We start from the raw sequence: 26,793 nt of genomic DNA, 5'->3' as shown, positions 1-26,793 counted from the left end.
TGATTGGGTTTAAATCTACCATCTTGCTGGGTTTTTTTTTCCTATTTGTCCTATTTATTCTTGGTTGTCTTTTAAAATCTTTTTTTTCTGCCTTCTTTTGGATTGATATATTTTAATCTGCTTTATTGGCATATTTTTGATATTTTTTTCATGGTGATTACTTCAGGTTATATCTTTAACTTATCAGTTTACCTTCAAATAAAAGTCCACTTCTCAGGCTGGGCACCAGTGGCTCATGCCTATAGTCTCAACACTTTGGGAAGCTGAGGCGGGCAGATCACTTGTGGTCAGAAATTCGAGACCAGCCTGGCCAACATGGCAAAACCCCATCTCTACTAAAAATACAAAAATTAGCCAGCTATGGTGGCTCATGCCTGTAATCCCAGTTATTCAGGAGACTGAGGCAGGAGAATCACTTCAGCCCGGGAGTCATAGGTTTCAGTGAGCCGAAATTGTACCATTGCACTCCAGCCTGGGCAACAGAGCAAGACTCCGTCTCAAGAAAAAAAAAAAAAAGGCTGGACGCAGTGGCTCACGCCTGTAATCCCAACACTTTGAAAGGCTGAGGCTGGAGGATCACCTGAGGTTGGGAGTTCGAGACCAGCCTGGCCAATATGGTGAAACTTCATCTCTACTGAAAATACAAAAAATTAGTCTGACGTGGTGGCAGGCGCCTGTCCTCTCAGTTACTGGGGAGACTGAAGCGGGAGAATCGCTTGAACCTGGGAAGTGGGGATTGCAGTGAGCCAAGAACGCACCACTGCGCTCCAGCCTAGGCAACAAGAGCAAAATTCTGTCTCAAAACAAAAAAACAAAACAAAACATAACAATATTCTGCTTCTCATGTAGTGTAAGAACATTTTGATAATATACTCCATCTTTCCTTTCCCATCTTTGTGCTATTGTTGTCATGCATTGTTGTATTATTTTTTCCTTTAAATTCATTTTAAAAGTTTTGTTTTAGATAGTTTAAAGCTTTTAAAAAATCATTTCTATTTACCTACTTGTTTACCGTTTCCACTGCTTTTCATTCCTTTTTATGTATCCAGACTCCAGATATCCATTTTTTTTTCTTATTTATTTATTTTTTTTTTATGGGCAGGGATTGCTTATTTTACTTTGTTGTTGATTTTCAGTGTTTTGTTTTGTTTTGTTTTTTGGTTTGAAATGTCTTTATTTTGCTTTTTTAAAAAACTCAACGTTTTATTTGGGGGTAACTGTAGATTCATATGCAGTTGTAAGAAATAATACAAAGAAATCCCATGTACCCTTATTGAACCTTCCCCAGTGATGACACTGTACATGGAATATCACAAGCACAGTAGTGACATTGGTATGGTCAAGATACAGAGCATTTCCATCACCTACAGAACCCATCATATTTCCCTTTCCCAAGCCCACTTGTGTCCCTGCCTTCCCTTAACCTCTGGTGACCACTAATTCTCCATTTCTATGATTTTGTCATTTCAACAATGTTACCTGAATTATATAGTATGTAATCTTTTGGAATTGGCTTTTTCACCTAGCGTAATTCTCTCAAGATTGATCCAGGTTGTTGCATGTATTAATAATTATTTCATTGGTAGATAGTATTTCATGGTATCCATACGCCGCAGTTTCTTTTTTTTTTTTTTTTGAGACGGAATCTTGCTCTGTTGTCCAGGCTGAAGTGCAGTGGCGCAATCTTGGCTCACTGCAGGCTCCACTTCCCAGGTTCAGGCCATTCTCCTGCCTCAGCCTCCCGAGTAGCTGGGACTACAGGCACCCGCCACCATGCTCAGCTAATTTTTTTTGTATTTTTAGTAGAGACAGGGTTTCACCATATTAGCCAGGATGGTCTCAATCTCCTGACCTCGTGATCTGGCCGCCTTAGCCTCCCAAAGTGCTGGGATTACAGGCGTGAGCCACCATGCCCGGCCTGATAACGCCACACTGTAACTACTTTTACATTAAAGGACATCCGGGTTGTTCTAGTTTTGGGATATGTGAGTGGAGCTGCAGTAAACACATCTGGGTTGTTTCTAGTTTTGGGATATCTTGAATGGAGCTGTGGTAAGCACATCCGGGTCGTTCCTAGTTTTGGGATATCTTGAGTGGAGCTGCGGTAAACACATCCGGGTTGTTACTAGTTTGGGGATATGGTGAGTGGAGCTGCTATAAACATGAGTGTATATAACTCTTTTTGTCAGCATGTCTTTAGTTCTCTGGGATAAGTGCCCAGGATTGCAAATGCTGGGTTATATGGTAGTTGCATGTTTGATTTTATAAGAAACTGCCAAAGCAATATATGAGAGTTCCAGCTTCCCTGCATCCTTGCCAACATTTGCTGTTGTCACTAGTGTTCATTTTACCTGTACTGGTAGGTGTGTAGTGATAACTCATTGTGGCTTTCATTTGCATTTCCCTAATGCTTAAAGGTGTTGAACATCTTTTCATGTGCTTATTTGCCATCTGTTTGTCTTCTTTGGTGAAACGTGTCTGTATCTTTCCCTCATTTTCTATCATGTTCTTTGTTGTTGTACTGTCAAGTTTTGAGGATATGTGGTTTCCAAATATTTTCTCCCCATCTGTAAAATGTCTTCATCCACTTAGTGGATGTTTTACAGACAGAGGTTTTTAATTTTGGTGAAGTTCAATTGGTCAGCCTTTTAGTGTGCTTTTAGTGTCAAGTTTAAGATCTCTTTGCCTAGCTCTTGATCCTGCAGATTTTTTCCTGTAAGTTTTATTGTTTTACGTGTTACATTTAAGTCTGTGATCCATTTTGAGTTAATTTTTGTAGAAACTGCGAGGTTTAAGCTGAATTTTTTTGTCTGGATATCATTTGCTCCAGCGTTATTTTCTTGAAGAAGCTGTCTTTCCTCCATTGAATTGCTTTTGTATCTTTGTAATAAAAAAAAAATCATTTGGGCATATTTGTGTGTCTGTCTCCAGGTTTCTATTGTTGTGATGATGTATGTGTCTACCACTCTACACAAGTCCTTCTTACTGTAGTTATGTAATAAGTCTTGTTATCGGATAGAATGATTCCGTCCACTTTATTTTTCAAAATAGTTTCAGCTATTCTAGTTCCACTGCTTTTCATTACAAATTATAAAATAATCTTCTGTATACAAAATATTTTGCTGGGATTTTGCTAGGAAGTACACTAAGCTTGTATCTTAATTTGGGGGGATTAACATCTTTACTATGTTCCTGAAGTCTACTTTATTCTTTATTAATTTAACCATTCCTGCTTTTTTGGTTGTTGTTGGTTTCTTTGTTTTTGAGACAGAATCTTTTGAGACAGACCCAGGTGCATTGGTGTGATCATAGCTCACTGCATCCTCAAAATTTTGGTCTCAAGCTATCCTCCTGCCTCAGTCTTCCTATTAGCTTTGGACTACAGGCATGTCCCACCATGACCAGCTAATTTTTTTATTTTTTACTTTTGTAGAGATTGGTCTCGCTGTGTTACCCAGGCTGGTCTCGAACTCCTAGCCTCAAGTGATCCTCCTGCCTTGGCCTCTGAAAGTGTTGGAATTACAGGTGTGCGCCACTGTGCCTGGCCCCTGCTTTTTTTTTTTTTTTTTTCCTTGAGATGAGGTCTCACTCTGTCACCTGGGCTGGAGTGCAGTGATGTGATGGCTCACTGCAGCCTCCAACTCCTGGGCTCTAGCAATCCTCCATCTCAGCATTTGGAGCAGTTGGGACCGCGGTGTGCACCACCACGCCCAGATAAAATTTTTTCCCTGCTTTGTTTTGATGAATGCTTGCATGACATATCTTTTTCATCCTTTTACTTTCAGCCTGCCTGTATCATTACATTTGAAGTGAGTTTTTTTGTAAACAGCATATAGTTGGGTTGTGTTGTTCAATCCATTTTGTCAGTCTGTGTCTTTTAACTATCTGCTACTGTAGGCTGGGTGTCCTTCACCCTCATTTGTTTAGAACATTTACCTTTAAGGTGGTTATTGATATTTTAAGACTTAAGGCTTATTCTGCCATTTAATATTTTGTTTTTGGTTCTGTCCATTTTTGTATATCTTTGTTTTCTTAGTCTTGCTTCTCTGTGGGTTACTTGAATACTTGAAAGTATTTTTCAAAATTACATCATTTTGCTTTACTTGAGTCTATCTTTGTTTGGGGGAGGGTCGAGGACAGGGTCTCACTCTGTCACCTAGGCTGGAGTGTGGTTGCACGATCTCAGCTCGCTGCAGCCTCAATCTCCCAACCTCAAATGATCCTCCTGCCTCAGCCTCCCAAGTGGCTTGGACTACATACAGGTGTGTGTGACCGTGCCTGGCTAATTTTTGTAGAGACAGGGTTTCACCATGTTGCCTAGGATGATCTCAAACTCCTGGGCTCAGGCGATCCGCCCGCCTCAGGCTCCCAAAATGCTGGGATTACAGGTGTGCGCCACTGTGCCTGGAGCCTTTTTAGTGGTCACTTATAGGGACCACATTTATACACACACAACTTACCACAGTTTACTGGTATTGTCATTTTACTAGTTTGAGGGAAGTATAGAAACATTACTTCCCTATGTCTTTTACTCTCCACTAGTTAAAATTGTTTAAAAATGTTTCTTCTAGGCCGGGTGTGGTGGCTCATGCCTGTAATCCCAGCACTTTGGGAAGCCGAGGCAAGTGGATCACCTGAGGTCAGGAGTTCGAGACCAGCCTGGCCAACATGGCGAAACCCCATCTGTACTAAAAATACAAAAAATTAGTCGGGTATGGTGGCAGGCACCTGTCATCTCAGCTATTCGGGAGGCTGAGGGAGGAGAACCACCAGGAGGCAGAGGTTGCAGTGAGCCAAGATTGTGCCACTGCACTCCAGGCTGGTCGACAAAGTGAGGCTTTGCCTAAAAAAAAGAGCGAGCCTGGTGGCTCACGCCTGTAATCCGAGCACTTTGGGAGGCCAAGGTGGGCGTCACCTGAGGTCAGGGGTTTAAGACCGTCCTGGCCAATGTGGTGAAACCCCGTCTCTACTAAAAATACAAAAATTAGCCAGGTGTGGTGGCGTATGCCTGTAGTCCCAGCTACTTGGGAGGCTGAGGCAAGAGAATCACTTGAACCCAGGAGGCAGAGGTTGCGGTGAGCCAAGATCGTGCCATTGCACTCCAGCCTGGGTGACAGAGTGAGACTCCGTCTCAAAAAAAGAATTTTTTTTTCTTCTGTATACATTTAGAACCATATCAGGCAATGTTGTAATTTTTGTTTGAGAGATTCTTAGTTCTTGGTATGATGAGTGATTTTCAGTTGAAAGCTGGATTTTAAAACAATTTATTTTTTTGAGTCAGGGTCTTACTCTGTTGTCCAGGCTGGAGTGCAGTGGTGTAATCATGGCTCACTGCAGCCCCCACCTCCTGGGCTCAAGCAGTCCTCTTGCCTCAGCCTCCCAAGGTGCTGGAATTGTAGGCATGAGCCACCATGCCTGGCCATGGATATTTTGGTATTATCTTATAAGACACTGAGTCTTATCTAACCTTTGTTTTAGCCAGCTTGCTCTGACACTGCTCTGGCAGAGGAAGTGATGTCAGATGGAGTAGAAGCCCACATTCCCCACTCAGCCTCCGTTGGCACCCCAGGTGGGAATTGGGGATCTTTGTCCCTGCTGGGTGGAAGTGGAAGTTCCTGCTCCCCACATGGTCTCCGTGGACACTCCAGTGGGAGTGGTTTTGTTACCACTGAGTGACGGTGACAGTCCTGACTCTGACCCTCACCGGGGGCTGGGGAGGCCATAGTAGGGGAGAGTTGTAGAGGTGGCTTTTTACTATTGGGTGGGTGGAAATCTGGGCTCCGCATGTGATTGTCACCAGCAACATGGGGTGGGACAGGGTTTGTTCATACAGTATGGTTGCAAGTCCCAGCTCCTAGTCTGCTTTCTCTACCGTTAACCCAGTGTGGGTTAGGGTGCCTTGCTACGGCCTGTTGAGTGTAAGTCTAGGCTCTTTTCTTGTGGCTTTTGCTGGTGTGGGTAGAGGTGAGGCCATAGTTCTTCTGTGGTATTTGAATGTCTTTTGTATTCTTTTATGAGATGGTTGGTCAGGTGCAGCCACAAGAGGAGACACAGGAGAGGCTCAGGAAGACAGAGATTTTATGCTCACACGTCACACCATGCAGGGCCATGTGGTAACGACCCCTGAGGGGTCAGGAAGCAGAAGACAGGAGCAAGGGGAAGGCATTATTGGCCAGAGCCTTCGTTGAGGTTTCCGTAGGAAAAGCAGGGTAGGGCAGGGGGAAGAATTTGGGATTGGCTGGTTTGAATAATTTCAGTGGGCTCTAAGCCACAGGCGTGGCCCAGAGTTGCCTGGCACCTGGCCCTGAGATGGTTAGGGCAGAGGAGTGTTGCCTCCTGGGGTGCACAGGCAGGTGGATGGAGAAGGAAGAGCTCTGGATTGGTTAGTCTATATAGCAAAGGCTTGCACGAACGCTGAGCCCTTTGCTACCTCTAAGAATTGGCTAGCCTGAGGGGCAGCCTCTCCCCAGCCAGAAAGATCTTTAGAATGTCAAAACATGATCATAATTCTTACACTTCCAACAGTTTGGGAGGCAGAGGAGAGCAGATCACTTGAGCCCAGGAGTCCGAGACCAGCCTGGCCAACATGGTGAAACCCTGTCTCTACTGAAATACAAAAATTAGCCGGATATGGTGGTGGGCGCCTGTAATCCCAGCTACTCGAGAGACGGATTGGGGGATCTCCTGAGCTTTGGGAGGTAGAGGCTGCAGTGAGCTGTGATCCCGCCACTGCACTCCAGCCTGGGTGACAGAGTGAGACCCTGTCTCAAAAAAAAAAAAAAAAAAACAACAACAAGCCAAACCAAACATCATGACATACAGAAAAAAATACACAGAGAAGCTGAAGTAGAGCGATGATTTCTAAAGGTTTCTGTCACACGAGGCTGCCCCTTCCTCCTCCTTTGGCTGGAGAGAGCGGGAGGGATTTTGCTGGGCGTGGTTGTCTGCAGTTGTTGGGGTTTCCAGGTTGCTGACTTCTTAGCTCCAAGTCTGGACTAGAAGAAGCACAAAGAAACCCCAGGGAACTCACCACCGTGTCTTCCTTGGGTCCTGAGGTCCCTAGCATGTCTCTTTCTCTACTTTTCACAGCCTTTTAAGGTTCATTTTATATACAATGGTCAGGATTTGTTGTTGTACTTGGCAGGATGAATAGAAAACTACCTCTACTCTGTCTCCCAGAAGTGCTAGTCTCATGGTTGTTTTTGAACGATGTTTTCATGGGGTGTAGAATTCTATGTTAACATTATTTGTCTTTTTTGAGACAGGCGGTCACTCTCACCCAGGCTAGAGTGCAGTGGTGTGATATTATATAGCCTCAACCTCTTGGGCTCAAGTAATCCTCCGACCTCAACTTCCCGAGTAGCTGGAACTACAGGCATTGACCACCATGCCTGGCTAATTTTTTGTAGAGACAGGATTTTGGCCATGTTGCCCAAGCTGGTCTTGAACTCCTACGCTCAAGCGATCCACTTGGCCTCGGCTTCCCAAAGTGCTGAGATTACAGGGCAGCCACCACACCTGGCGCGTTCTTTTTCTTTTAATACTTGGAAGATATTATTCCACTGTCTTCTGGCCTGTGCTGTGCCTGAAGTCTGTTGTTGGTTTTACCTTTGTTCCTATATACATGATGGTTTTTTGTTTTTGTTTTTGTTTGTTTCCTGTGTTTTTTTGAGACCGAGTTTCACTCGGTGGCCCAGGCCGGAGTGCAGTGGTGCAATCTCAGCTCACTGCAACCCTGGCTTCCAGGTTCAAGTGATTCTCCTGTCTCAGCCTCCCGAGTAGCTGGGATCACAGGCATGCACCACCATGCGCAGGTAATTTTTTGTATTTTTAGTAGAGACAGGGTTTCACCATGTTAGCCAGGCTGGTCTGGAACTCCTGACCTCAGATGATCCCCCAGCCTCCGCCTCCCAGAGTGCTGGGATTACAGGCATGAGCCACTGCACCAGCCTATGTAATGTTTTCTTTGTTTGTTTGTTTGTTTTTTTGAGATGGAGTTTCGCTCTGTTGCCCAGGCCGGAGTGCAGTGGTGCGATCTTGGCTTACTGCAATCTCTGCCTCCCTGGTTCACGCCATTCTCCTGCCTCAGCTTCCTGAGTAGCTGGGACCACAGGCACCCGCCACCACGCCCGGCTAATTTTTTTTTTGTATTTTTAGTAGAGACGGGGTTTCACCGTGTTAGCCAGGTTAGTCTCGATCTCCTGACCTTGTGATCTGCCTGCCTCAGCCTCCTAAAGTGCTGGGATTACAGGCTTGAGCCACCGCACCCAGCCCAGCCTACGTAATGTTTTTATCTCCAGTGCTTTTAAGATTTTTATCACTGGTTGTAAGCAGTGGGGCTTTGTGTAGTTTTCTTCATGTTTCTACTACTGGAATTTGTTGAGGTTCTTAGATCTGTACATGTATTATTTCTGTCAAATTTTGACAACTTTCAGTGACTTTTGAAAACAACTTTTTTGGTGTAAGTTTCCCTTGAATATTAATATAGACTCATGTAAACTGACAGCTCAGTCAGGATACGAAACTGTGCCTCTTCCCAAAAACCTCCCTTGTGCTTTTCCTTTGTAGATAATTGTTATTTCTTGAAATATTTATGCTGTCCTTTTACCTTCAGGCTCTAATGATGTATATCGGGGCAACGTAAAATTGTCCCATAGCTTCCTGGTACTCTGTGTGGTTGTTTTGAGATTTGTTCTTTTTATGTTTTATTATGGATATTTTCTACCCATAATGAGTATCTTCAGGTTCACTAATCTTTTCTTATATGGTGTCTAATCTGTTATTAATCACATCTGGTGTTTTTGTTATTGTTGTTTTTGTTTTTTTGAGACAGGGTCTTACTCTGTTGCCCAGGCTGGAGTGCAGTGGCGCTATCACAGCTTACTGCAGCCCCCAACTGCTGGGCTCAGGTGGTCCTCCCATCCCACATTAGCCTCTGGAGTAGCTGAGACTGCAAGCACGTACCACCACACCTGGCTAATTTTTGTATTTTTAGTAGAGATGGGGTTTTGCTGTGTTGCCCAGTCTGGTCTCAAACTCCTGGGCTCAAGCGGTCCGCCTGCCTCAGCCTCCCGAAGTGCTGGGATGACTGGCGTGAGCCACCGCACCTGGTGCATCTGATGTATTTTTCATCCCAGAGATTCTACTGTTCATGTGTATAAGTAGATTTGCATCTATTTCCATGTTTCTTCGTAATGTGTTCTTCCATTTTTCATTTCCTTGAACATAGGAATATATTTGTAATATCTTTTTTAAAGTTATTGTCTTCTGATTATATTTTCTGTGTTCTTTCTGGGTTTTTTTTTATTTATTTTCTCCTTGTTACTGGTCATTCCTGCATCTTTGCGTGCCTTGTACTGTTTGATTGGGTGCCAGGCAGAATGAATTTTGTGTTGTTGGGTGCTGAGATTTTTGTATTTCTTAAAAAGTATTTTTGAGCTTTATTGCGGGACAAAGTTAATTGGAAATAGTTTGATCCTTTTGTGGTGTTTTAAGCATTATTAGGTACGTCTGGGCAGCCTTTAGTCAGGTAGTTCCTCAGCCTCAGTGCTGTCGACACTTTGGGCAATTCTTTGTTGTGAGGGGCTGTCCTGTGCATTTGAGGCTGTTTAGCGGCATCCCTGGCATCTGCCCACTAGATGCCGTAGCACCACTTAGCATGTGCTAAGAATGAGTTTTACGTTTTTAGAAAGTTGTAAAAAAAGATGTGCCATAGAGACCACCATCTGTGTCCAGCAACGCCAGAGTATTTACACAGAGATTATTTTCTTTTTTCTTTTCTTTCTTTGTTTTTTGAGCCAGGGTCTCGCTCTGTTGCCCAGGCTGTAGTGCAGTGGTGTGATCACAGCTCACTGCAGCCTCAACCTCTCTGGGGTCAAGTGATCCTCCTACCTTAGCCTCCTGGGTAGTGGGGATTACAGGCTTATGCCACCACACTGGGCTAATTTTCTTTTTGTTTTTTGTAGAGACAGGGTTTGACCATCTTGCCCAGGCTAGTCTCAAACTCTTGGCCCCAAGAGATGCACCCACCTCGGCCTCCCAGAGTGCTGAGATGATAGGCATGAGCCATGGTGCATGGCCTGCACAGTGATGTCTAATCCCTGCTGTGGGAGACATTCTTTTAGCATTTGAGATAAATGGTGGTATGAGGGGAAAAACCTTGCTTTTCCAGTATAGAGAGTAGCTAGGATCACTGGCTTTCAAATTTGAGAGAGTATGATTTGAATCCAATTATGTGTCTGTCACATAATAACTGACATTATGCAAACTTAAACTCTCTGAGCCTTTTTCCTTGTGAAAGAGAGCTAATATGTACTTATCACTTAGGTTTGTTAGAAAAGTAAATGAGGCCAGGGCGGTGGCTCACACCTGTAATCCCAGTACTTTCGGAGGCCGAGGTGAGCGGATTGCCTGAGGTCAGGAGTTCAAGGCCAGCCTGGCTAACATGATGAAACCCCATCTCTACTAAAAATACAAAAAAAAAATTAGCCGGGCATGGTGGCCCACACCTGTAGTCCCAGCTACTTGGGAGACTGAGGCAGGCAAATCGCTTCGACCCAGGAGGCAGAGGTTGCTGTGAGCCAAGGTCATGCCACTGCACTCCAGCCTGGGCAACAGAGTGAAACTCCATCTCAAAAAAAAAAAAAAAAGAAAAAGAACAAAGAAAAGTAAATGAAAATGCATAAAAGTAGATAGCTCAAGGCATGCATATAGCAGCTATTATTTCATTTCAGGTAGTGTGCCCCTGATTTGTAATTAGCCTTGATGTGTGTATATAGTTGTATTTTGCTAATTTGGAGGATTATCATCTATCTTTCAGGTCATGCAGAAGGCTTTTGTATGATGTGTACAATGCAAGCACATATTACCCAGGCACTCAGTAATCCTGGGGACGTTATTAAACCAATGTTTGTCATCAATGAGATGCGGCGTAAGTATTAACTATTGTAGTTTTATATTTGTATTTATTACCTATTCTTTTTTTTATTTTTTTTTTTGAGACAGAGTCTTGCTCTGTCGCCTAGGCTGGAGCGTAGTGGCGCTCTCTCGGCTCACTGCAGCCTCCACCTCCCAGATTCAAACGATTCTCCTGTCTCAGCCTCTCAAGTAGCTGGGATCACAGGCATGCACCACTCTGCCAGGCTAATTTTGTATTTTTAGTACGGATGGGGTTTCTCCATATTGGTCAGGCTGGTCTCGAACTCCTGACCTCAGGTGACCCACCTGCCTCCGCCTCCCAAAGTGCTGGGATTACAGGTGTGAGTCATCACACCCGGCTTATTACCTAGTTATTCTTAATGTCCAACTGGTGAAAAACCGAACCCCCCATGTATTAGAAAACAATTATATTTTGTCATGTGTGGCTGTGTCTTTAATAACAAATTTTTAATAAAGCATTTGCTATATAAACACATTTTGAAACTTTAAAGCAAAAGATGACAATATGTTAAAGACTATTGAATTTAACAAATGTTAAACTATTAAAAATCAGTATGTTAAAATAATTGGTAAGTTTTATAGTGTTTTTGCTGTGACACTTGGATTTCTATGCTGAGTAATACTAATTCTGATATTGTCTCACAGGTTTTTGTAAACAGTTTTCAGTTAGTTTCAGTTTGGTGAATGAATATTATACTATACACAGTGACAGAAATTGTCAAAATAAAGTTAATTAGGCTACTCTGGACACACTGCCTGTGGATTAGCCCTGCTCTGCAAGCAGCAGTAAAAATAAATAAGAAATAAATAAGGTTAATTCTCTTTTTTCTTTTGTTTTGTTTTGTATGGTTTTTTTAAGTGAGACTGTGTCTCACTATTTTGCCCAGGTGACTCTTGAACTCCTGGCTCAAGTGATCCTCCTGCCCCAGTTGAGTAGCTGGGATTACAGATGTGCACCACTGTGCCCAACTTAATTACAGTCTTAAAAGAATATATACTCAGAGCTTAGCAAATTTGTGGATAAATTTTACTTTTTTCTATTTAATTTTTAAATTTTAAATGGATAGGTGCATGAAATTTTCTTACATACTTTCTGTGTGTTTTTGCAGTACACTTTTACATCATGTTAATTAACTGAGTTGGAATAAAAAATGCATACAAACAAAACTATAACTCAATCTGGCATCTAACTGGGTAATTATAGGGATGTGAAATTATACAGTAACAAACTGTAATCTTTTTGCCTAGAAAGCCACTAAAGATTAAAGAGGTCTTATATTGGTCCTTGGCATTATTGATAGACCACAACATACAAGCCAAAAACCTCTGAAATATTGTTGAAGCCTGACAAAATTTAGCCAGGGAGGTTTGGATTGTTTATACATGTATGCATTCATTCATTCATTTATTCCTTCATTTGAGACAGAGTCTTGCTCTGTCGCCCTACCTGGAGTGCAATGGCACGAGGCTCACTACAACCTCTGCCCCTCGGGTTCAAGTGATTCTCCTGCCTCAGCTTCCCAAGTAGCTGGGATTACAGGTGTGCACCACCACACCTGGCTAATTTTGTAGTTTTAGTGGAGACGAGGTTTCACCTTGTTGGCCAGGCTGGTCTTGAACTCCTGACCTCAGGTGATCCACCCACGTTGGCCTCCCAAAGTGCAGGGATTACAGACGTGAGCCACTGTGCCTGGCTAATTATACATATATTTATTTATTTGTTTTTATTTATTTATTTTTGAGATGGAGTCTCGCTCTGTCGCCCAGGCTGGAGTACAGTGGTGCGATCTTGGCTCACTGCAACCTCCGCCTCCCGGGTTCCAGCGATTCTCCAGCGTCAGCCTCCTGAGTAGCTGAGACTACAGGTGTGTGCCACTGCGCCCGGCTAATTTTGTGTATTTTTAGTAGAGACGGAGTTCCACCATGTTAGCCAGGATGGCCTCGTTATCCTGACCTCATGATTCACCCGCCTCTGCCTCCCAAAGTGATGGGATTACAGGCGTGAGCCACCAGTCCTGACCACATATATTTATTTTTATACATACTTATATAGCAGGCATGACTAACATTTTTAAACCTAGTCTTTTAAGAAAATGTCATTGCTCTGTGTGTGTGTGTATATGTGTGTATCCACTGATACACACATGGTTAAATCATGAAGTTGTCAGGTTTGTAGGTCTAAACTGGTGGAGTGTTGGCAGTTTCATATGATTTAAGCTGGAACATTTTATACCTTCATACACATGTAAAATTCAGTATATATGTTTTAGTGTGATGTTGCTTATACTTTTGTGTTAATTTTTTATTGTAATTTAAAAAATAATTTGGTTTTGTAGCTGTGTAATCAATTAGAAACAGGACTGAAATGTTTCTCTGCACCTGCAAATTTAATTTCTTCTGTGGGTCATTGGGATAGAATTAGATAGGTTGGGATATTTATGTTTTGAATGGATTCTCTATTATAGAGATGTAGCACCAATTTAAAATCACCAACATAGCATTTTGGACAAACTTGAGACAAAACAGCCAGTTTATTCAAGTGTAACTTTATTAACTTGCTAAAAACATGAGTCACTCTGTAGCTACCCTGTAGACTCTCAGAAACTCTAGCTGCTGTGGACTTTTAATGGTGTAAAGCAGGGGTCCCTAACCCCTGGGCTGTGGACTGGTACCTGATGTGGCCTGTTGGGAACTGGGCCTCACAGCAGGACGTGAGCAGCAGGTGAGCATTTCCGCCTGAGCTCTGCCTCCTGTCACATCAGTGACTGTGTTAGATTCTCATAGCACCAACCCTGTTGTGAACTGTACACGCATAGGATCCAGGTTGCACGCTCCTTAGGAGAATCTCGTGCCTGATGATCTGAGCTGGAACAGTTTCATCCCAACCCCCTCTTTTGGTCTGTGGAAAAATTGTCTTCCATGAAACCAGTCCCTGGTGCCGAAACGGTTGGGGATTCTGGTCTAAAGGGCTTGATCTTGCTTATAGCTTATGTTAGTAACTTATGTTAGTGCTATTTTCTCATAAAATAAGTATTTGGGAGTTTTCCAACCAACATATTATTGTAAGATATATTTTGGGGTGTACAACTTAGGCTTATTATGTGTAATGATAAAACCTTGTCTTTACTGAAATTTTACAGGTATAGCTAGGCACTTCCGTTTTGGAAACCAAGAAGATGCCCATGAATTCCTTCAGTACACTGTTGATGCTATGCAAAAAGCATGCTTGAATGGCAGCAATAAGTAAGTACAACAACGCGCCAGCCATTTCTTCATTTGAGATCTCCAGGTGTAATTTATTCTTATCAGAATTCATTATCACCTTTTTTGTTGGAAGCACACAGAACTATGTTCACTTTACCTTTTGGCTTTGCTCTGCCTCTTCCTTAGGTGATGTGCATTAGTTTTAAATGGTTGAAATTTACAGATGTATCTTACTGTAACAGTTTGAGTTTGCTCAGTCATAGATGTCAGGAAATAAACATTGGTCTTGCAGCTGTTTAATTTCTGATTATCAGCAGACGTCTGCAAATCTGAAACTAGCTGCTTCTCCTTTTTAGTTGTGCCTGACGTATTCTTTTCTCTGCTGCCCTCCAACCTGTATTTATTTCCTGAACCCCCATCCCAATCAGTTACTGATTCCTGTAGCTTGTTCCTTAAAATCTAAACTCAAGAGGAAGAACGAGGAGATAGTTCGATAATGCATCCTAAGCCGCTTGGTGCTGTCTGAGCACACCTGGTAGATCTCCCTCTGCATTCTCCCTGCCCCAGCACCGCCCTGTCTAGGCCCTCATCGTCCGAGTGGTGACAGACTTGGGTCGGAGGAAGACTCTTTGCCTTTTCCGCCTCCGCTCCCTTTCCTCCTGCACAGGCCGCAGCCCCCGGAGGCTGCCGTCTTCCTGCTTCAGGACCAGACTCCTGCCTTGCTTCCCAAGTCCCTTCTTGACAGACACAGCTCCCACAGCTCTGCCTCTCCTCCCACCACTCCCAGACCTCCCTGTGTTCTGGCCAGGCAGGGATGCTCTTGGACTGCCACACGTGCCATCCTTTTATTTTCCATGGCTGTCCTGTTAGAATTCTTGATCTTTGTAAGCTCACGTGTGTTTGAAATCTGGTCACAGCATCTGGAGTTTTTGCAAAGCTCTTCTCTCATGTCACTGTTTGATGTTTTTCAGATTAGACAGACACACCCAGGCCACCACTCTCGTTTGTCAGATATTTGGAGGATACCTAAGATCTAGAGGTAAGCTTTTGCTTGTAAGTAGATAAAATGATACACGCATGTGGTTAAAAAATGGTAAAAGGGCCGGGCGCGGTGGCTCAAGCCTGTAATCCCAGCGCTTTGGGAGGCCGAGACGGGCGGATCACGAGGTCAGAAGATCGAGACCATCCTGGCTAACATGGTGAAACCCCGTCTCTACTAAAAAATACAAAAAAAAAAAAACTAGCCGGGTGAGGTGGCGGGCGCCTGTAGTCCCAGCTACTCGGGAGGCTGAGGCAGGAGAATGGCGTAAACCCGGGAGGCGGAGCTTGCAGTGAGCTGAGATTTGGCCACTGCACTCCAGCCCGGGCGACAGAGCGAGACTCCGTCTCAAAAAAAAAAAAAAAAAAAAAAAAAAAAAAAATGGTAAAAGTAGGACAGTGTTAGTCCTGCTAGGAAGGAAGGAAAAGTACTTCTCTCCAGCCCAGATTCTTATTCCTTTTACCCAAAGGCAACCTCGGTGCCAGGTTGTAGTAAATCCTTCTGGTAGTTTCCTGTGCATGAACAAACTGGGAGCATACTGTGTGCACTGCTTCCATTTGTCTCTTCGTATTAGCAGTCTTTTACATTTCAGCACACAGGCCTAGCAGCCTTCGACAGTTGGAGTAGTGTTCCTTTGATTTTAGTCCCCTTGTCGATGGGGATTTAGGTTATTTGTGTTTTGTTGTCCATGGAGCATCCATACACATATGCTTTCTGTCTGGGTAAAAGTATATATGTAGGATGAATTCTTAGTATTAGAATTTCTGGATCACAGGGAGTGTGTATTATAAATTTTAATTCTGTCAGCTTGTCCTTCTAAAAGGTTATACCAGTTTTGATTCTAACCAATAGTATATGAGGGTCAAATTCATTATACTTTTCACCCATATTATGAGTAGTATTAATTTAAAACTTGTTTTTGTTCAATTGATAGAAAAATTACAGTTAAAAAATTTTAAATTTCAAAATTGTATTTTGTCATTTCAATAGTTGATGTTGCTGTAATGATTATACTTTGCTCATCTTTTGCATTTTATTTTTATTTCAGTCAAATGTTTAAATTGCAAGGGCGTTTCAGATACTTTTGATCCATATCTTGATATAACATTGGAGATAAAGGTAAATTTCATAATTATGCGAGTAATTACATTTTTAAAATAAGTCATGTAACTATAGTTAATTTGTAATTTAGACTGCTTGTTAGAGAATATAAATTGAAAAATTCAGTATGCTAAGATTTCATTTGGAGGGATTATTCAAGCTTTGTAGTAAGCATCATGAAAAAGCTTTTAAAAGTTTTTTTATTACTCTTTGAATTTTCTTTTTCTTTTTCTTTGTCTTTGTCTTTTTCTTTCTTTTTTTTTTTTTTTTTTTTGAGACGGAATCACACTCTGTTGCCCAGGCTGGAATACAGTGGCGTGATTTCGGCTCACTGCAACCTCTGTCTCCAGGGTTCAAGTGATTCTTCTGCCTCAGCCTCCCGAGTAGCGGGGACTATAGGCACACGCCACCATGCCCAGCTAATTTTTGTATTTTTAGTAGAGATGGAGTTTTACCTATTGGCCAGGATGGTCTTGAACTCTTGACCTCGTGATCTGCCCACCTCCCAAAGTGCTGGGATTATAGTTATGAGCCACTGTGCCCGGCCTGAATTTTCATTTAATATCTTAATAAAACTAGATTTTCTATATTAGCCAAATATAGATGGTTATTATTCCTTTTTTTTTTGAGACGGAGTCTTGCTCCGGCACCCAGGCTGGAGTGCAGTGGCGCAATATCAGCTCACTGCAACCTCCGCCTCCGGGGTTCAAGCATTTCCCTTGTCTCAGCCTCTCGAGTAGCTGGGACTACAGCCACTGTGCCCAGCCTGCCTCTTGCATTTTCTGAATTCCTATTTTTTTTTTTTTTTTGTTCTTGAGCTTGCATTTTTCTGGTTGCAGATGTAATACATGCTTATGATAAAAATGAGTAACATTGCAGATATATGTAAAATGCTATCCCTCCCAATGCATTCTTTTTAACAGTTTGATATGTGCTGCTCCAGAATGTACTGTTTACTTTTTATATAAACGGGATTGTGTCTGATGTCTGTCTGGCTACTCACTGTTTCATGTAATTCTGTTGGAGACCTTTCTGTGTGAGTGTGCTCTCTGGGCAGTGTGTGGTGCAGTGAATGGATAGACTAATTCCTATGCCAAATTCCTTGCTGGTGGATATTTGGTTTGATTCCAGTTTTATGCAGTTTTAAGTAATGCTGCAATGAGCATCCTCTGTGTTTTTGTTAACTTTAATCTGCTCATTTTTAATGGGAGGGGATATAATTTGGTGTTTAGATGTATAAAAGTGAACATCATACTACTAAAGGAAAATTTTCTTCTTCTTCTTTTTTTTTTTTTTTGAGACAGAGTCTTGCTCTGTTGCCCAGGCTAGAGTGCAGTGGCTCGATCTCAGCTCACTGCAGCCTCCACCTCCTGGGGTCAAGCAATTCTCCTGTCTCAGCCTCCCAATTAGTTGGGACTACAGGCGCGTGCCACCATGCCCTGCTAATTTTTTGTATTTTTAGTAGAGACGGGGTTTCACCATGTTAGCCGGGATGGTCTCGATCTCCTGACCTCGTGATCTGCCTGCCTCGGCCTCCCAAAGTGCTGGCATTACAGGCGTGAGCCACCCTGGAAAATTTTCTTTTTACATAAAACGTCTCATTTACTTTTATATCTTTGAGTCTTCTTTCTTTTAAAAAGTAAGGGGCATGGCAGGGGATGATGGCTCATACCTGTAATCCTAACAGTTTGGGAGGTTGAGGTGAGAGGATCACTTGAGCCCAGGAGTTTGAAACCAGCCTGGGGAATGTAGCGAGACCCCTGTCTCTACAAAAAAATGAAAATTTTAGCTGGGCATGGTGGCCATGCCCGTGGTCTTAGCTGCTCGGGAAGCTAAAGTGAGAGGATTGCTTGAGCCCAGGAGGTCGAGGCTGCAGTGAGCTGTAATTGTGCCACTGCACTCCAGCCTGGGCGGCAGAGCGAGACCCAGACACAAGTGGCGGTGTATGGTGATGTGGTGCTTGTACCTCTTCTCTTTCCAGGCTGCTCAGAGTGTTAACAAGGCGTTGGAACAGTTTGTGAAGCCGGAACAGCTTGATGGAGAAAACTCATACAAGTGCAGCAAGTACGCTGGGTGATGACTTGGTTCTTGATGCTGGCTGCTCCAGTGGGGGTGGCTGGCAGGCTTGGTTGGAGAGAGTTTGGTGTGTCTAGGTTGCTTGAGTTTCTCATACCCTCTGGAAGACACTGGGTCCCTGTCATCCAAAGGCCAGACCCCAGAGTGTCTTGATGTGTGCATTTCTGCAAGACGCGCAGCTCTGTGCCCGTGAAAACCTGGGGCATGACATTGGGCAGATTTTGTGGGAGGAGAGAGGTAAAACTGTCTTTGCTCCCCTAGCAGTGCTGTTTCAGGTGTGGCTGGGCATCCCCTGTCTGCCGAATAGCATTTTCTTTGACTTTCTTATGATAAGAGGGCTGCTGTCAGGTGGGGAGTCACTTTCTTCTGGGATAGCTAGGCTCCTTCTCTCTTAGGGAGGGTTCCCAGGGATAGCATTTGCTAGAAAACTCTAATTTTGATTATTTGTTAATATGTTTCCCCATGAAGTCAGGAGTGCCTATTTTAAGAATGCTCTTTCATATGTTTTTAAGTAGATTTCCACTTCGTGGTCAGGTAATATGAGTAATTTTTTTTTATCAAATCTTCAAGACCAGAGGGATTTTGCCTTTGTTTTAAATTCTACAGACATTTCTAATATTTATTTTTATTATTTTTGTTTCTGGTTAGGGCTTTCTTTTCATATAATAATATTATTTTTAAATTAGATGAATTTAAGACATATTTTCACATAATTATACCAGTCTGAACATGTTCATTTTTCAGTTTCTTTTGAATTGAGAGAAAGTTGTGTTAACCTAATTTTAACATTATTGGTGGCACACATGGCTTGGTTTTTCAGAATTGTCCTAACTTCCTTTCCCTTCACGCTAAGTAAGCAGTTCCCCTATATTTTTAATGTTAATATTTTCACTGTTGGTTGAAGACTGGTGGTTCTCATCCACTGTCCTTTTTGGAACCTTAATGTGGAATGTTTGAGAATAATAACAAAGACCAAAATACCAAAAATTGTGTGTATATATTCGTCTCCTTAAACTTTTGTTTCTGTTTATTTCAAGGTGTAAAAAGATGGTTCCAGCTTCAAAGAGGTTCACTATCCATAGATCCTCTAATGTTCTTACACTTTCTCTGAAACGTTTTGCAAATTTTACTGGTGGGAAAATTGCTAAGGTATGTGGATGATGTCATTAATCATCTTTTTTGTCGAGCCTTTCAAGGCTTACGTGTCTGTAGCTATTAAGGATTAAGGACTTGACTTTCTCATGACAAAATTGTTAACTATTACCTACATTTGGGCTTCATTGTCCATTTTGTTGGTATCCATGGTTATGAGGGATACAGGGAGAGCCTGTATAATCTGAAATCCAAAGAGGACTTCCCGCTAGACCCTGTCACCTTTTCACCAGAGTTCATTTTGTCTTGTGTGTTTGTTTTCTGATTGGTAGTACACTGAATTTTCCCATTTTCTTCCCACTTTCTGAAGATTGAAAGTGGTCAAAAACTAAATAGCGTGCAAGAGAAATAAACTATCCATTCCCGAATTATTAAAATTAAATAATCGGCCGATTGTGGTGGCTCATATCTGTAATGCCAGCACTTTAGAAGGCCTAGTCAGGCATATCACTTGAAGCCAGGAGTTTGAGACCACTCTGGCCAACGTGGCAAAGCCCTTTTCTACTAAAAACACTAAAATTAGCTGGGTGTGGTGGCAGGCACTTGTAATCCCAGCTACTCGGGAGGCTGAGACAGGAGAATCGCTTGAACCTAGGAGGCAGAGGTTGCAGTGGGCCGAGATTGTGCCACTGCGCTCCAGCCTGGGCTATAGTCAGATTCTGTCTCAAAAAAAAATAAAAGTAATGATTAATGTTGAGAGTTGTCATTTTGTTACTCTGTCCTTTGATGGATTTGAAGAATTCACTTAATGTAGATCTTGACTTGTTAAAAGAAAATAATAAATGCAGCAGGATTGCCTTAAATACACTTAGATTCAGCTGTCCTTCTGGTTAACCATGCCCTTTCGAAGGTGGCTAGCCCAGGTGCAGGGACTCACGCCTGTAATTTTAGCACTTTGGGAGGCCAAGGCAGGTGGATCACGAGGTCGGGAGTTCAAGACCAGCCTGGCCAAGATGGCGAAACCCCGTCTCTACTAAAAATACAAAAATTAGCTGGGTGTGGTAGTGCACCTGTAATCCAAGCTACTCGGGAGGCTGAGGCAGGACAATCACTTGAACCCGGGAGGCAGAGCTTCCAGTGAGCCGAGATCATGCCTCTGCACTCCAGCCTGGGTGATAGAGTGGCACGCCATCTCAAAAAAAAAAGGAAAAAAAAGGTGGCTAAATGCATTAGGTTTTTTAAATGCATTAGGTTTTTCTAGAACATCACAGGACTCAGGTGTTCTGTGGGTCTCCCCTCCTAGGGAGCTCTAAATACGCTCTACCTGAATATGTGGAATGATGTGTGCCCTCAGAAATGTTTCTCCTTTTTCCATTTCTGTTAGGATGTGAAATACCCTGAGTATCTTGATATTCGGCCATATATGTCTCAACCCAACGGAGAGCCGATTGTTTACGTCTTGTATGCAGTGCTGGTCCACACTGGTTTTAATTGCCATGCTGGCCATTACTTCTGCTACATAAAAGTAAGCTGTGCAGATTTGCTATTAACTATTGTTACATACATGCTGTAAGACAGCAGTAGCATTCTTGAGGTAGGGAGAGGTGGAACTTTTACAGTTAAAATGTGAATACCCGTTGTAAAAATATTTCTCTTGACCAGGTGCAGTGGCTTACTCCTTTAATCCCTGCACTTTGGGAGGCTGAGGCTGGGGGATCACTTGAGGTCAGGAGTTGGAGACCAGCCTGGGCAACATGGTGAAACCCCGCCTCTATTAAAAATACAAAAAATTATCTGGGTGTGGTGGCACCTGCCAGTAATCCCAGCTGCTCCGGAGGCTGAGGCAGGAGAATTGCTTGAACCCAGGAGGGGGAGATTGCAAGGTCACGCCACTGTACACCAGCCTCGGTGACAGAGTGAGACTCCATCTCAAAAAAAAAATAAAAAGAAAAAAATTTCTCTTGTGTTCCACATTTAATTAAATCTAATCTCTGTCTTTTATTGGCCCTCATTTACAGGCTAGCAATGGCCTCTGGTATCAAATGAATGACTCCATTGTGTCTACCAGTGATATTAGATCGGTACTCAGCCAACAAGCCTATGTGCTCTTTTATATCAGGTATTGTCATGAAAACAAACTGCCAAATTTTCTGGTATGTTATTTTTTCTTGTCTTATCAACATATTTAAATTCAATATTCAGTGTGTTTTTAAAAAAAACAAACAAACAAAACCCAGCAGCTTAAAGATCACTTCTAGCCTGGGCATGGCGCCTCATGCCTATAATCCTAGCACTTTGGGCAGCTGAGATAGAAGGATCACTTGAGCCCAGGAGTTCAAGACCGACCAGCCTGGGCAACATAGTGAAGCCACATCTCTACAAAATACGAAAAAATTAGCCAGGTGTGGTGTTGTGGGCCTGTGGTCTCATCTGCTCGGGAAGTTGAGGTGGGAGGATCACTTGAGCCTGGGGAGGCTGAGTCTGCAGTAAGCCGTGATTGAGCCACTGCATTCCAGCCTGAGTAACAGAGCAAGACTCTGTCTCAAAAAAACAAAAACAAAAACTATCAACTCTGCCGTGTGCTTGGAGAGTAAGAAAGTAGTGTCTGAGCAGGATGATGAGTTTGCTCCGCATCGCACTCTGTGGCCGTGAGCGCTGAAGGTGCAGCTGCAGGGAGAGGGGGTAGCTGAGGAGGGTGGGCTTCTGCTGCAGGCAGCAATGGAGTGGACCAGGAGCCACAGGAGAGTGAGTGGAGACCTCGGAAAGGGGCCTCTGAGTGCCTGGCGTGGTCACAGCCAGCGCCTCCCAACCTGGAGCACAGGTCAGTTGCCTTCCAGGCCAAGGCCAGGGCCCGTGCCCAGCTCTGTCCTGTTGTGGCTGCATATACTTTTCACTCACTCACTCACTCACTCCACTTTTGGAAAAAATGTTTGATAGCTGAAAATTAAGAATATCCTCAAATGTCTAACTGGCAGAATGCTCATGTCTGCACGTTGAAATATTAAACACTGGTGTTGGATTTCGGCAGTTGGGCTGAAGCACAGATGACAATCGGAGGAGGCCTCAGGCCAAGATGAGGGTTAGAATTTTGTTTCTGACTTTTTTGGACACTATAGATATTCTACAGTGGCATATATTTATAATTAGAAAAATATAAGCCTGGGCAACAACATAAGACCCCATCTCTACAGAAAATAAAAAAATTAGCCAGCTGTGGTGGTGCATGTCTGTGGTCCCAGCTACTCAGGAGGCTGAGGCAGGTGGGCAAGGCCGCAGTGAGCGATAACTGTTCCACTGCAGTCCAGCCTGGGCAACATAGTAAGACCCTGTCTCAAAAAAAGGAAAATATGAATAAACAGAAAAAAAATACCTTTCAGATGAAATAGCATCTTCAGAATACACAGTTTAAAAAGTCTCATTTACCCAGTTATCCTTGTTGTCTCCTGATCTGAGTGCCTGATGTTAGCCTGAAGGAAAGGATGTGTATAGCTCCATATGGTGTAGCATAAACATGCTATTTTTTTCATCAGTTTTCTGCCTGAGGGGTTAAATGCTGTTGAATTTATAAATGAATCTCTCCTAAGGAGGTATCCTGTGTCACCCTAAGTATCACTCTCCTTGTCTCCAGGTCTCATGATGTGAAAAATGGAGGTGAACTTACTCATCCCACCCATAGCCCCGGCCAGTCCTCTCCCCGCCCCGTCATCAGTCAGCGGGTTGTCACCAACAAACAGGCTGCGCCAGGGTTTATCGGACCACAGCTTCCCTCTCACATGATAAAGGTAACAGTCCATAGGGAGAATAACATTTTTATGTTAATTTTTAAAATGTAACTTCAGACTCTCAAGTTCAATTGTAGTGATTCTTTGTCCTCAAATACATCTGAATGTCTTCTCACGGTTTAATCAAACCCTCTTACACAGTATTTCAAATATACAGAAAACAGCTGGGTGCAGTGGCTCACGCTTGTAATCCCAGCACTTTGGGAGGCCGAGACAGGTGGATCACTTGAGCTCAGTAGTTTGAGACCAGCCTGGGCAACAGGGTGAAACCCCGTCTCCACAAAAACTACAAAAATCAGCGGGTATGGTGGTGTGTGCTGTGGTCCCAGCTGCTTGGGAGGCTGAGGCAGGAGGATCACTTGAGTCCAGGAGGCAGAGGTTGCAGTGAGCTGAGATCGCACCACTGCATTCCAGCCTGGGCAACAGAGTGAGACCCCGTCTCCAAAAGAACCCTCCGAAAAAACAAAAACCCCAAAATACACAGCATACCGCACCATTGGGGAGGAAAGAGGAAAGCCTGGGTGTCAGCATCCTTACATTCTAGGTCCCCTCTGGACTTCCATTCTTAATTCCTCTTGGACTCCAGGAAAGCGATCTGTTTACAACACATTTGTTAGGTCCATTTAGTCGTTTCAGGGGTGTGGTGTTTCTGGCTGCTGTCCCCCTGGATTTGATTTTACTCCCTGTTGGTCCCGTCGGGGCGAACAGTAGTGAGCTAGTGTCACAGGGAACACAGAATTCCAGAGTGGAGGCCTCATCTGGGCTGTGGCATCTTCACAGCTTTCGGCTTGAGTATGTTTTGGATGATCACATACACTGGCTAGCTGTGTGCTTTATTTTATGGACATCAGGCAGTATTTGAGGTATAACAGAGTCACACATCAAATGCCCAGCGGGCTCCCCTATTGGGCTCTGCTCCAGAGTGACATCAGGACTCTGGCAAACAGGAGGGCATGTGCCCTGTAGGAAGGGGTGGTTGTCATTGCTTTTCCAGACTGTTTTTGTTTTTACCATGAAGCTTTCCAGTGTTAAGATGGCAGCCAGTTCAGGTATTTGAGAAGACACCGTGAAGGCCACACATGATCTATTAACTGGCGTTCAGGCCTGTGCCTCCATGGGGATGCAGCAGCCATGGTGGGAACCTGCAGCGAATGTATTAACTGCATGAGGAGAATGTGGAGACATTGTGGGGCAGTGGTGGGGGTCATGGCTGAGCGAGCAGCGGCTGAAGCAGCTCTCTGCCCATGTGACCGTCTCCTTTGCTCCGAGGCCAGGGTGATTCCTCCTTCCTGGCACTCTGCAGCGGTGAGCTCCCAGGAAACCCAACCAGGGAGCAAGTGTGTGACTCCATGCCACAGGCCTGCTGATTTCGATCAGATCTGGAACAGAAAGAGTTTGGTCTGAGGATTGTATCCTGTGAAACATGTATGTCCTGTTTGTTGATTTATTGCCAGAAAACTAGGGCCTGTGGAAAGTATGCGTGGGTAGGAGGGATTGAGAAAAACAGAGAACATTTCCAGGTGTATGAAACTTGTTAGTCCTGAAAAAAAAAAAAAAAGCAAAATGGGAAGGACCCATTAGCCAAAATGGGTTGTGTTTCTATGACCATGTTTCTGGAGCTCTGACTGGCTGGTGCTTTTCTTCCAGAATCCACCTCACTTAAATGGGACTGGACCATTGAAAGACACACCAAGCAGTTCCATGTCAAGTCCTAATGGGAATTCCAGTATCAACAGGGCTAGTCCTGTTAATGCTTCAGCTTCTGTCCAAAACTGGTCAGTTAATAGGTCTTCAGTGATCCCAGAACATCCTAAGAAACAAAAAATTACAATCAGTATTCACAACAAGTTGCCTGTTCGCCAGTGTCAGTCTCAGCCTAACCTTCATAACAATTCTTTGGAGAACGCTACCAAGCCCGTTCCCTCTTCTACCATTACCAATTCTGCAGTACAGTCTACCTCGAATGCATCCACGATGTCAGTCTCTAGTAAAGTAACAAAACCGATCCCCCGCAGCGAATCCTGTTCCCAGCCCGTGATGAATGGCAAATCCAAGCTGAACTCCAGCGTGCTAGTCCCCTATGGCGCCGAGTCCTCTGAGGACTCTGACGAGGAGTCGAAGGGGCTGGGCAAGGAGAATGGGATTGGTACGATTGCGAGCTCCCACTCTCCCGGCCGAGATGCCGAAGATGAGGAGGCTGCTCCGCACGAGCTCCAAGAACCCATGACCCTAAACGGTGCTAATAGTGCAGACAGCGACAGTGACCCAAAAGAAAACGGCCTGCTGCCCGATGGTGCCAGCTGCCAAGGCCAGCCTGCCCTGCACTCAGAAAATCCCTTTGCTAAGGCAAACGGTCTTCCTGGAAAGGTGAGTGTGCGTCGGGGTCTTCAGCCTCGTTCGTGGCAGTTCCCTTGGCTGGATTTCAGGAGGCATGGAGCTGGCGACTGAAGCTGAAATATTTTTGTTTTTATTGCAGTTGATGCCTGCTCCTTTGCCGTCTCTCCCAGAAGACGAAATCTTAGAGACCTTCAAGCTTAGCAACAAACTGAAAGGCTCGACAGATGAAATGAGGTAACGCAAGAGTAAATCTGAGGCACGTGTGGCAGCATAGTGGGAAATCCAGTGGCCTGCAGATGTATCAGTATAGGAATGCTGTAGAAATTTTATAGTGAATGTTTTGAATCCTAGAATGATTTGAATTATGACGTATAGGATTTATTAACTTGCCTTTTAGAACAGTAAAGAAAAAATGTGGCATACAGGACCGAGTCCACGGAAACTTAATGTACTCACCATGCTATTTCTCCTCCTGCGTGGCCACCTCTCTCTGGTTAGCAGTGTTACTGGCACACCTTCAAGCGCCATCTCATTTCATCTTTCTCATGAAGAATGATTATGGGAGGGTGTGCTGAGGGTCTAGGCCAGGGCTCTCAGTCCTGTCAAGGAGCACATACAGTCAACCGTCCATTCACAACAGGACGTCCATTCACAACCGTCCATTCACAACAACCATATGGTTGTCATGTCAGCACCACAGTGGGTCACACAGACCGAGATGGTGTGGCCTGCTGCTCCTGGGCCACAAACCTGCACAACCTGTGACTGCACTGGATCCTGTAGGCAGCTGTAACACAGTGGTATTTGTGTATCTAAACATAGAAAAGGGACAGTAAAAATACGGTATAAAAGGAAAACTGGCACACCCGTACGGGCACTTACCATGAATGGAGCTGGCAGGACTGGAGGGTGCTGTGGGTGAGCCAGTGAGTGAGCGAGTGCTGAGTGAATGTGGGGCCTGGGACTGTGCACTACTGTAGACTCTAGAAACACTGCACACTTCGGCTACACTCAATTTGTTTAAAAAATTGATTTCTTCAATAGTAAACACACCTTTGCTTACTGTAACTTTGTTACTTTATAAACTTTTAATTTTAAACTCTTTGACTCTTTTGTAATAATACTTAGCTTAAAACACAAACACTATACAGCTGTACAAAAATAACTTCGTTTGAGACGGAGTCTTGCTCTGTCACCAGGCTGGAGTGCAGTGGTACGATCTCA

General features: G+C 43.7%; 1 protein-coding gene across 3 annotated transcripts in view; it reads left to right on the top strand.

The window, feature by feature from the left end:
• USP42 (ubiquitin specific peptidase 42) overlaps positions 1–26,793 on the top strand; it is a 57,688-nt gene that overhangs the window by 20,110 nt on the left and 10,785 nt on the right. For 2 of the 3 annotated variants that reach the window (XM_030932182.1, XM_030932181.1), the window contains exons 4-14: positions 10,820–10,930; positions 14,079–14,181; positions 15,114–15,181; positions 16,230–16,300; positions 18,264–18,346; positions 19,396–19,507; positions 20,835–20,975; positions 21,469–21,569; positions 23,079–23,232; positions 24,880–25,599; positions 25,709–25,803. In XM_030932182.1, coding sequence (XP_030788042.1) covers positions 10,820–10,930; positions 14,079–14,181; positions 15,114–15,181; positions 16,230–16,300; positions 18,264–18,346; positions 19,396–19,507; positions 20,835–20,975; positions 21,469–21,569; positions 23,079–23,232; positions 24,880–25,599; positions 25,709–25,803 — 1,759 coding nt within the window. Of the gene's footprint in view, positions 1–5,478; positions 5,570–10,819; positions 10,931–14,078; positions 14,182–15,113; positions 15,182–16,229; positions 16,301–18,263; positions 18,347–19,395; positions 19,508–20,834; positions 20,976–21,468; positions 21,570–23,078; positions 23,233–24,879; positions 25,600–25,708; positions 25,804–26,793 lie in introns of all 3 variants that reach the window. The other variant, XM_030932183.1, reaches the window with a different exon arrangement.

Source organism: Rhinopithecus roxellana, chromosome 6, assembly GCF_007565055.1.
Source record: "Rhinopithecus roxellana isolate Shanxi Qingling chromosome 6, ASM756505v1, whole genome shotgun sequence".
NCBI classification, from domain to species: Eukaryota; Metazoa; Chordata; class Mammalia; order Primates; family Cercopithecidae; genus Rhinopithecus; species Rhinopithecus roxellana.
The sequence above is the reverse complement of the archived record's forward strand: the minus strand, read 5'-3'. Positions and strand labels throughout refer to the sequence as shown.